At 46.9% G+C, this 12,248-nt stretch overlaps 1 protein-coding gene across 1 annotated transcript in view; it reads right to left on the reverse strand.

The window, feature by feature from the left end:
* LOC137352207 (EF-hand domain-containing protein D2-like) overlaps positions 1 to 12,012 on the reverse strand; it is a 28,050-nt gene extending 16,038 nt beyond the window's left edge. Inside the window, exon 1 of the mRNA XM_068017426.1 lies at positions 11,669 to 12,012. Within this exon, the coding sequence (XP_067873527.1) occupies positions 11,669 to 11,955 (287 nt within the window). The 5' untranslated portion in view covers positions 11,956 to 12,012. The remainder of the gene's footprint in view (positions 1 to 11,668) is intronic.
* Positions 12,013 to 12,248: the final 236 nt, after the last annotated feature.

Below are 12,248 nucleotides of genomic sequence, written 5' to 3' on the forward strand. Positions count from 1 at the left end.
GCACAAGATCCAGAAATTCTGGTGTAAGCACGACAACCTCACCCTAATGGCTGTTCCCCATGGCCCACCCACTGTTGGAAGAATCCTGCAGGTATATGTGCACAAATCATTAAAGGAGGCAGGGCAGGTGGAGGAAAAGGTTAAAAAGGCATACGGGATCTTGGGCTTTATAAATAGAGGCAAAGACAAAAATAAGCAATTTATGGCGAACCTTTATAAAACACTGGTACGGCCTCAACTGGATTATCGAGTCCAATTCTGGGCACCACACTTTAGGACGGATGTGAAGGGATTGGAAAGGGTGCAGAAAAGATTTACGAGAATGGTTTTAGGGTGAGGGACTTCTGTTATGCGGATAGATTGGAGAAGCTGGGGCTGTTCTCCTTGGAGGAGGTGGTTTCATGGAGGTGTTCAAAATCATGAGGGGTTCAGACAGCGCAGACAGAAAGGAACAGTTCACATTGGCAGAAGGGTCGAGAGCCAGAGGACGCCAACTTACAGCGAATGGCAGAAGTACCAGAGGTGACAAGAGGGAAATGTTTTTTTTTTTGAAAGAGTGAGTGGTTCCGAAGAAGGGTCACTGACCCGAAACATTAACTCTGCTTCTCTTTCCACAGATGCTGCCAGACCTGCTGAGTGAATCCAGCATTTCTTGTTTTTGTTTCAGATTTCCAGCATCCGCAGTATTTTGCTTTTATTTAAGTGAGTGGTTAGGATCTGGAATGCACTGCCCGAGTGTGCAGTGGAGGCAGATTCAGTCATGGCTTTCATCAAGGTATTGGATAAGCACTGAAGTTCAGAAATTTGCAGGGTTATGTGAAAACGGCAGGGGCGGGGGGGGGGGGTGGGGGGGAAACTAGCCTCGGAGGGAGCTAGCATGGACTCAATGGGCCGAATGGATTCCATCTGTGCTGCAACCATTCCGCGATTCTATGGAAGGCCCTTCAACTGTGGACCTTGATCCAGTTTTAACTTACAGAACTTTACAGCAGGGGAGACCATTCGGCCCATCATGACTGTGCCAGCTCCCTGAAAGAGTTCTCCAATGAATCCCAGTCCTCTGCTCTTGCTCCCTAGCTTTTAAAACGCTTCTTTGCCAAATATTTATCTTGTCCTTGTAAAAACTATTCTGGATTCTGCTTCCCCCAACTGGTTCTGGTCGGGTGCCCCGTGTCCTAACAACCCTGTGCTGAGAAAGCAACTCCCCACCTCTCCCTTCCTACACTTCCCAGCAGATATCACAGACAGTGATCAGCAGGAGACCCCAGCCTTCCCACCCATCCTGCTGCTGATTCTAACCCCTCCCTAACCCAAAGCACCGAGACTGACCAACAACCAGATAGGGCAATGCATGAGCTACAAACTACTACTTACAGCCTGCGGACAGTGCACAGAGTGGGAGAGAGACGCTACTGTACATACCCTACATTGCAGTCACACACCAGAAGTTGGGAGAGCGCAGAACAAGGACTCTACCCGGGTGCTACCCACTCAGTTCTGCAACTGAATAAAACAAAGCAAGCGAGGCTCTGATTGGGAGGCCTCTTTATAATGATAAATTAGCACCTGACAAGTGAAAATAGAAATACAGAAGAAGCAAAAGCTGCCGAGGCTGTGATTACTGCCCGTGAGCCAAGACCAGACTTTCAGCTCAGTCACACTGCAGAGGTAAAATCATCAATACAGACGGACGAGAGACTGACCAACATTAGCTGCTGTGCCCCACCCCAATGAAGCAATAATGTTCTGACTGTGACTTCCTCTCATGAGGTGTTCTGGTTGGTTTTCAGTTCTTTATCATTCTATTTCTCAACAGCTAGACTGGATTGCCGGTGTGCGCTGGTAGTGAATCAGAAGTGAGGCAGAAATAGGGAAACTACCACTGACTTCAGAACCCTGGGCCCGAAGGAAGGAGGGGGGGGGGTTTGGGGGGAAAAAAATAGGGAAAATTTCTCCTGATCACTACTTCATGACCCTGTTAGAAATGCCTGTAAAGAGAGAGAAACAGACAAAAGGAGAAACAGAGAAAGAAAGACAGAGAGATAAAGTAAAGATACCGAGAGAGGGAGTGAGAGAATGAAAGATAAGACAGGACGAGAGAGGCAGAGAGAGAAAGACTGGTTGACTGAATCAGGCTCTGCTGTGATGCCCTTGTGGTTGAACAGCCCACAGACTCTCACCATTTGGGCTGATACATTAAGAATAGTCACGTGTTTGAGGTTGCAGCCAGTGATCATGGTATGACCTCCTGTAAGAGTCGGCACTTTCTGGGACAGGGAGAAAACCTGGTGGCAGAGGAGAATCAGAATCTGCTCACGTCTCCTCTGCTGTTTTCACCGGGAAAAGCAATTGCACCGAAGTATCCAGTAATTGTTCTGCAATTCCTGGGAAAACACATCAATGTGAAGCAACTGCGTGGGGACTATTTTCAGCTCGAGGGATTCTTTTCGCCCCGATTTGCCCATAAACTCTTCCTGTGCCTACTCCGTGCCCCAATCACGCAGAGGGGAGATGTCACTGGGAGCCTCGCACGGGCGGTGCACGCGAACTGCAGTTGGTCAGTGTCCTTCCCCGGGCTCCTCACAAAGGTTGCTCCAGTTTTTTCTGTTCAGTTTAATTATCAAGTTAAATCCTCGCCCAGAAATAGCAAAGCAGCCCACATACTCAGTCATTGTTCTCAGCCAATTCAAATTTAATTTGCATGAATAAAAATGTAAATAAGGTGAAGTAGAATTGTGCTGTCAAGTGCATCTATAATGACTGTAAGAGACTAGAATAGCTATCAAGATTTTCACTACTAAACCCAATTAGGAATTCAGTCTAGAAAACATCCGTTCACCACTACTCTGCTTTCTACCCCTTCGCCAATTTCATATCCACAGTCACCGTCCCTTTAATCCAGTGGCTTCAATTTTGCTAACAAGTCTATTGTGTGGTACTTTATCAAATGTCTTTTGAAGGTCCATACAGACACCAGCAACTGTACTACTCTCAGAAAGCCTCTCTGTTACTTCATCAGAGAACTCGATCAAGTTGGTCAAACTCCATTTCCCTTTCCCAAATCTGTGCTGGCTTTCATTTATTACACCATATCTTTCCAAGTGCCAATCATTTTAACTTGAATTATTGTGCCTAAAAATTTTCCCACCACCACCATCAAGCTGACTATAATTACTTGATTTATCTCTCTCCCTTTTTTAAACAGGGGTGTAGCATTTGCAATCTCCAGTCCTCTGGCACCACCTCTGTATCGAAGGAGGATTTGAAAATCCTTGCCAGGGCCTCTGCAATTTCAACCCTGACTTCCCTCAGTAACCTGGGATGCGTCCCATCCAGACTGAGTGACTTTTCTACTTTGAGGACCAACAAGCTTTTAAGTACATCCTCTTTATTCGTATCCTATCCAATATCCTCCACTAAAACATGCTAAGTATTCTTTTAGTATCTCAGCCATGCCCTCTGCCTCCACAAGACGATCTTTTTGATCCTTAATCAGCTCCATCCATTCCTTTGACTATCCTTTTTACAATTTATATGTCTATATTTAAAAAAACTTTTGGGCTTCCTTTCACCTTAGCCACTAATCTATTTTCATACTCTCTCTTTGCCCTTCTTATTCTCTTTGGATCTCCACTGTACTTTCTATATTCACCTTGATTTTCTACTGTATTACCTACCTAACATTTATCACAAATCTCATTTCTGTTTTATTTTAACCTCTTTTTCGTCTGTCATCCAGGGTGTTCCAGTTTTGAATTCTCTTCCTTTCCCCCTCATGAGAACGTGTCTACTCTGCACCCAAACCATCTCCCCATTGGAAGCTCATTTGATGTTTTGCCTACCAATTTTTCATTCCAATCCACCTGGGCCAGATCCCATCTCAACTCAAGTTCATTCTCCTCCAATTAAGCATTTTTATACTAGATTGTTCCTTGTCCTTTTCCGGAACTATTCTAAACCTGATGATATATGATCACTATTCCCCAAATGCGCCCCCACTGAAACATGCTCCACTTGACTACCTCATTCCCTGGAACTAGATCCAGCACTGCTTCCTTCCTCATTGGACTGAAAACATGATCAAGTAATCTTTCAGGAATTCCTAACCTTTTTTGCCTTTTACACTGTTACTATCGCAGTTTAGATTAGGATAATTGAAGTGCCCCATTGTCATTACCTTGGAGTTCCTGTGTCTTTCTGTAATTTGCCACAAATTTTCTCCTCGATCTCCTTCCCACTATTTGGTGGCCGATAGTATACACCCAATAGTCTAACAACTCTTCCACTGCCCCTTAATTCTAACCAAATAGATTCAATCTTTGACCCCACGCATACATCATCCCTCTCCAGTGCTGGAATAAGGTTGTTTGATCAATGCTGCCACCCGCCTCCTATTATTTCTCCCTGAATACCTTGTAGCCAGCAATATTAAGTTCCCAATCATCCCCTTCTTTCAGACGGGTCTCTGTTATTGCCACTTACATCATAGTCCAACATGGCGACTGTATCTGCAGCTCACCAACCTCATCTACCTCGCTACATGCATTTACGCACTTGAACTCTAAACCCATCTTAGGCTGTTGTAAACTTGCCCCATCTGATTCCTCCTATTTCTGAACTATTCTTTACCCTAGGACTATTTGTCTCTCCCAGTCCTCTCTAATGTTTCATCTTAGTGCCTCCCCCACAGCACCAGTTAACCTGGCCCAAGGTCCCAGCTCTATGGAGGTGCAGCTCGTCCACCTTGAACAAGCCCCCGCTGTCCCAGGAACCTGAAATCCTCCCTCCTGCACCATTTCTCCAGCCCCTGTCTTATCCCACTATTCCTAAACTCACTAACACGGGGCACTGGGAGCAATCCAGAAAGTGAGATCCTGCTCTTTAATTACCTCCCGAGCTCCTGAAACTCAGCCTGCAGGACATTAAGATTTTTCCTTCCTATGTAATTGGTTCCCACATGGACCATGATTTCTGGCTGCTCCCATTCAACCTACCCTCCTCCTCCCCACCCCCCCAAACTGTTCATCTCACTCACAGACCCCATACACTCATCACCTCTCACTCACACTATCTTACATTCATCATCTGCAGCTAGATAGCAGAGTGTTCTGCCTCCACAGTGCAGCATAGGGAGGGTGGGTATGCAAGAGGCCATTTCAGGAATTTGCATTGATACTGTTCTTCTTGCACCCTCAGAGATCGAATACACCACGGGAAAGATTTCACACAGGGAGATTACACCAAGTCTTACAGGAAATTATTTAAAACATCTTTCTTGCCACCCGTCTTGAAGGAGGGAATTTTCCCAGGCGCGGCTCCCAAACAGGGGAAGCAACCTTGTCCCTCACTTAGGTGGCTATTCAACTTTCAGAGGCAGCACACCTGCATTTTCACTCAAATTGAGGGACTGAAAAAAAGGAAACTCACTTCTTGTGCAGGCTCATTGAATACACAAGGTATTGTGCACAGTTAAGGTACACACTTATAGCTCCCATCTCCATATTATAAAAGAGGCACTGGAAAAGGTGCAAAAAAGATTTACTAGAAATCAGAAGACTGAGGGGCGATCTCATGGAGGTCTTTAAAAATTATAAAGGGGTTTGATAGAGAAGACAGAGAAGATTTCTACTTGTGGACGAGACCAGAATGAGGGGTCATAAATAGATTTATTAGAGACTATCTTCCAATAGGGAATTCAGGAAAAACTTCTTTATCCAGAGTAGTGAGAACTTTGTTGTTATTCGTTTGTGGGATGTGGACATCGCTGGCTAGGCCAGCATTTATTGCCCATCCCTAATTGCCCTTGAACTGAGTGGCTTGCTAGGCTGTTTCAGAGGGCATGTAAGAGTTAACCAAATTGCTGTGGGTCTGGAGTCACATGTAGGCCAGACCAGGTAAGGACAGCAGATTTCCTTCCCTAAAGGACATTAGTGAACCAGATGGGTTTTTTTTTTTTACAACAATTGACAATGGTTTCATGGTCACCACTAGACTAGCTTTTTAATTCCAGATTTATTAATTGAATTCAAATTTCACCATCTGCCGTGGTGGGATTCGAACCCATGAGCCCAGAATGTAGAACTTGCCACCTTGGCTGAGATGGATAGTATAAATGCATTCAAGGGGAAGCTAGATAAACACATGAGGGAGAGCGGAATATAAGGTTAGATAGGGTTGGACGAGGCTCATATGAAGCATAAACACTAGCATAGACTAGATGGGCCAAATGGCCCGTTTCTGTGCTGTAAATCCCATGCAATTGCTGATCAACACTCCAAGGAGACCAAAGGTGACTTGAAATTATGGCTGCACCCAACAATCAAACAGCTTATTTGCAAATATTTAACAGAGTACCTATACATGTTCTGTCATATCACAGGCTCAGAGAGCTAATCAAGGACAGGAATTCAAGGTTCGGGAAACTAATTCATGCGTCAACATGCACGCGATTGTGGACTGGCAGTGAATGAAACACAGCAAGGCTGAACTGAGATCCAAAGCCCCCACTCCTCCCTGTGGAAAAAGCCCCCACTCCCTGTGGCTCAGTTGGTTGGGACACTCCCCAGTGTGGAACGAAGCCAAGGCCCTACAAGGCACGGCTTTGATCCCCAGGACATGCCAACTTCGACTGTATGTATTCCAGCTCTCTAGGGCTATTACTGCAATCCTGATGTTTCACTTTATTACCGGAAAGTTTGCACCTGTTTTAACGTCACACTGAAGTGAAACTGCAAAATCGGTCAGAGCAGGGAGACCAAAGATTCCCAAAGCCTGTCAGCATGAATAAAACTAACAGCTTCCATTGCAGCCTAACTGGTAACGACACTACCTGGTACGTTTCCAAGCAGCACAGAAAGATCCAGGTCGGATTCCTGTTCCATGCCGAATTAGGGGTGGTGGGTGGTAGTTAGCACTGTACCCTGCTCTCGTTCTCTGCTCAATCGTCCTCACTGAAAAGTGTATGCATGCAGACACTGGAAGAAGATAGCATCAAACTCAGCGATGCCCTCCACAGTCGAATATTTCACTGTTTAGCAGTGCAAAAATGGATGAGGAACAGCAGAACTTGCAGCTCGCTTTTGTACGAAAGAAAAGGGCAGACAACTGAACACAAAATGGAAATACTATATTTTTAAAAACACAATGTTCAGAGTTGATTGTGACTGGGGAACCCTCTGGAAGACAAAACACAGGCTAATAGAGCAATAGAATATTGTTCACATACAGCAGTCAGCACTGAGACACGCATGAAGCATACAGTTTCAGGCTCGACATTTTGGCTCACTTGTGTGTTGTGTCACCTAGGAGAGAGGGCGGTTTAATCAGACTGCAAACACTCACTCGATGCAAGTCCATTCCCCTCAGTCTTGGCTTGGGCCAGTGTCAGGAAGTGGGAGTTTATAGAGTTTAAGCTTCACAATAACTTCACACTGGCTGCTCAATGTATTCAACCCACAGCAGCTGTGTACCGCCATGCATTTTTAAGTTGATAACTATCACAATGCAGGTGATCTTAAAGAGATGTTAAATATTGCCAACTATGTTCCTCTGCAGGCAGAAATGCTGAGATGTAAGAAGGCAAGTTGAGGCAGAGTCTTAGTCGGAGTCGTAACTGAGTGCAAATCCCTGCTTGCTCTGTTGTCTCTCAATGCAGTGTTTGATACCTCGAGGGATTCATTGAATGCACTCTCTGAAACCTCTCTTTTCTCTAGAAGAAAGTATTGAGGGGGTGATCTGATAAAGATCTTAAAATTTTACAAGTGTTTTACAGGGTAGACGTAGAGAGGAGACCAGAACTAAGGGCCAGAAATAAGGTAGCCATTAATAAATCCAATAAGGAATTCAGAAAAACCATCTTTCCCCAGAGTGAAGAGTGTGGAACTCACCACCTCAGAGTACTTCAGGCAAATTGTCTTTAAGGGGAAATTAGATAAGCACATGAGAAAGGAATGGAGAGGATATGTTGATGGGGTTAGATGAAGAGGAGGCACGGATCAGTAGAGCTGAATGGTTCAACTTTGTGCTATTCCATGTAGTTATGTAAAAGATTGTACAACACTTTAGGGAGGTCAAACTCTCTTCCTCTCCTGAATGTGCTGAATCTCACGGCTGTACGGGTTCCATCTGCCTTCAGTACCTCAACATACACAGCAAGAGTCAGCAGGCTATATAATAGAGGAAAATCCCAGTGAAATGCAATCTGGCCCTCACCTAATGTCCACACATACAGACTTGCCACCAGAGATCAGTGGATAGCAGCCAGGATTAGGAACCCAAACTAATTTCCTCCCTGCAAGCCTGAAGTTGACTGTAAAGCCCCTAACACCTACAGAAGTGAAGGGTGAACAGCAGAACTACAAGCACTGATGAGTTAGTCAGACCTTCTCAATCTTCACTGCTTGGCATAAAATCACTGGCGTGACCTTTACACCGCTTTACTGGTAACTGGTAGAGTCTGCCACTCTAGAATTGGCCTTTATAGCCATCCCAGGCGCTGCTGCACAAACCACTGACCACCTCCAGGCGCTTACCCATTGTCTCTCGAGACAAGGAGGCCAAAGACCAAAACTCTATTCCACACATACATGAAGCAGTCGAATCTTCATCAGGTTCATCAATGTTGACTGGAATAATACTGCGGAGAATGGAATAATTCAAGAATTCACCCAGACAAAGCAAAGATGTGAAAGTAGCACAGGTAACCGGGCTAAAAGCCTTGTGCTTCCAACCCCCGTTTCTGTACTCCACACACTACCCTCTCCCGAACAGCCTCCCCCCTCCCTTCCTGCACACCACCCTCTCCCCTTATCTTGTAGCCATCATCCATTTACCACTCCTTTCCCTTATTTCATACCTGGCTCCCATGTGCCATCCTCTCTCCTTATCCCACACCTGTCCTTGCCCAAATCCTGTAACACCTCACCTCTTCATTGCCATTCTCCTCACAACTCCTAGAATTGTTTTGAAATGGTCTCACAGATTGAACCTTCCATGAAATCTGAACCTCATACAGAGGTCAGACTATGAACTTTCCTACCCACTACCCAGATGCTGCGGAGCTATAAAAGTGTGGGGATATTGTTTTATCACGTGGCATGTTCGGTAGATGTTTGACGCTCTATCAAATAAGAAGAATGGAGGGCTCCGAGAGAACAGGTCGATGCAAGTGTCAGTACTTGAGCGGGTCGAAGGCAGTTAACAGCATGCTGTGCAGAACTCTCTCAATCCCCCATCCAGCTGCACAAACTGCATTGACTTGGAACTAAATTTTATGTTTAACTGGGGACGGAGGAGGACGACTTTGAAGGACATTTATTTAATAGCCCGGCTGCTTGAACTCACACCGCTAAATAATTATTTTCCCAAACCAGGGGGAATCTACCAGCCTTTGAAGCAGTTTCTGTATTTGCACCAAATACAAATCTCAATCAGCCCTTCAAACAATTTGCAACAGTTCAAAAGCGGCTTCTTCCTCCAGATGTAGTTTGATGTTCTGAACTGCACCCTTTATAATGGCCGCCTGTGCATCATATCCAACAGAGTGCAGACGTCACATTACCCACATCTGTCTTGTCCCTGCAATTATTGACCATTAGATATTGTCCAGACCACAAGGCAAACCCTTGTCTGCTCTTCTTCAAATGGTGCCATGCTATAGAGACATAATGGCACAGGCGGCCATTCAACCCATCAAGTCCATGCCAACTCTCTATAGAGCAATGCAGACAGTCCTATTCCCCTGCTCTACCCCCATAGCTCTGCAAGTTTATTTCCAGGTGCCTATCCAATTTCCTTTTAGCTCTAAAATTCACATGAAGGTTACGGGCCAAGTGCAGGAAAATGGGATTAGAATAGTTCAGTGCTCGATGGCCGGCACAGACGCGATGGGCCGAAGGGCTTGTTTCCATGCTGTATGACTCTATGACTAACGGGGAGCTTGGTTTAACATCTCATTTGAAAGACCACGCCTCTGGCAGTGCAGCACTCCCTCCGTACTGCACTGAAGTGTCAGCCTGGACTACACGCTTAACTTCAACCCACAACCTTTTAGTTCAGAAGCAAGAAAGCTACCACTGGGGCAAGACTGAGCTGCTTCTTGTAGAACATCCTGCCATTACCTCTGTTGTATCCAGTCCCAGTAACAAACTTGTAACCATCCGTGCTTGACCCTCGCATTAGAGTTCAAAATACTCACGAGACACAACCAGAGTTTGGAAGGACACAACCAATCAGGAATCACACTGTGAAGTGTTGCTCACAGTCCGAGTGGTCACACCAGGGATAACTGGATGAGTGAATGCTCAGGGGGAACCTTTTATGCCAACAGTTCCCAGGAGCGGATGAATTACTGAAATTCGACGGACAACACCACTGTCCTAACCACCCCCCCACCCCACCCAGGGGTAAAGGGCAGCTCCACTACAAACAAAGCATCTGGTCTAAGAACAGGGCTGGAAACAGGAGGGGCATTGATTAAATGGCAATTTTTACTTTGCCAATAATTACACTTAGAAGGCCTGTTGAGCACTAGGACCCAGCAGGAGTCACTAAACTCACCAACAGCATAGGTTAAAGAACAGTTTTCAGAGATCCCCAAGACCGTCATCTGTGTCAGTTCTCGATATTTGTTGATTTACTAACTGGTGGCTCCTGTGAATGAACACTAGGAAATGGGTTTGCAATAATAGTGTCAACTACCCAAAAGGAACGAGTGGCATCACTTATGAAATTAACACTTGAAGTTCCAGGAGGGGCAGTACTCATGTGGGGTTTACTGGAAGTGCTGAAATGGACAGATTACCCTGGAGCATTGGTATTTACAGGGGAGTGCTCCTTACAATGTTTTCATATTACTGAGGGGGGGGGGGGGGCCTTATGAACTACCCCCCCCCCCCCTTTTTATACTGAGTGGTGGCAATATTTGTAGGAGGGGTCCCTAGATTATTACTTATAGGTGGATTGTCGAACTATAACAATATTTTAAGGGGGAGGGTCGTGGCGGGGGTTCCCGGGTCAGAATAAAAGGGAAGACTTTTATTTAAAAAAGATGATCTGTGTGGATGTGTTTTGGGGATACAGTAGTTAAATTCGAAGACGCTTAATTCTACCGCTCACATGGAAGTTGAAGTTTAATTGTTTTAATATAACATTTTAAGTCTCCGGGTGATGAAGACGAGATCATTTCTTTGAACTTGATGTGTCCTGTAGTAAAATTAGATTGCAGTATATAACAAAATATAAGCGAATTGCTCTTTCAGAGAGCTGGTGCAGACACAATGGGCTGAATGGCCTCCTTCTGCACTGTAACAATTCTGAGACACTGTGCCGGTAATGGAAGGGGGGGGGGATTTCCCCCGGGTAGGGGTCAGGATTTGGGGAGGGGGGGGGGGGTTTCCCCCGGGTCAGTGTCGGTAATGGGGGTGGGGGTTTCCCCCGGGTAGGGGTCAGTAACGGAAAGGGGTGGTGGGGGGTTCCCGAGCAGCAGGTTGCGGAGCCCCGGGCTGACCAGCGGGACCCAGAACTACAGCGAATGACCAGAGTGAGAGACCGGGAGCCGAACCAGCTTCTCCCCTCCCTGTCCCGGGGACGGGTCTTCCCCACACCCCGGGGGGGGGAAATCACCGGCACTGACCCCCCTCTCCCCCGAGTCTCCCACTCACTCACTCACCGCCGGAACATGCTCTCCATGTCTCGGATCTGCTTGCGGGAGAACTCCTTGAACTCGGTGTAGGGGTTGAAGACCCGGAGGCTCGGCTGCTGCGGCTCCGTCGACCCGTCGTTCAGTTCCCCGCGGCGGAGCAGCTTGGCCGAGAGCTCATTGTCCGCCGCGGCGGTAACCGGCTTCTCCTCGGCCACCTGCTCCGACACCGAGCCAGACTCGGGCTCAGAGCCGGGCTGACCATCCCCGATGTCCAGGCGCCGCTGCAGCTTCGTGGCCAATTCATCCGAAGCCATCCCGGTGAGAGCAGCCGCTCCGCGCTCCCTGCCCGCCAGGCACTGACTGGGACCCCGCCCCCTCCTCGGACCACGCCCACATCAAGACCCGCCCCTCTATACCCACCCTTCAAAAGACACCCCCCCCCCCCCCCCCACCGCACTCCGAGCCACGCCCCTATTCTCGGACACGCCCCCACGATCTAACCCCGCCTCTCGAGTGCCGCGCCCAGAGGAGGCCCCGCCTACCCGAGTTGTGAACTGCCGCCCGCTTGGAAAACCCTCCCACGTTTGTCGGAACCACGCCCACTTCA

The sequence above is a fragment of the Heterodontus francisci genome, chromosome 37 (genome assembly GCF_036365525.1).
Source record: "Heterodontus francisci isolate sHetFra1 chromosome 37, sHetFra1.hap1, whole genome shotgun sequence".
Taxonomy (NCBI): domain Eukaryota; kingdom Metazoa; phylum Chordata; class Chondrichthyes; order Heterodontiformes; family Heterodontidae; genus Heterodontus; species Heterodontus francisci.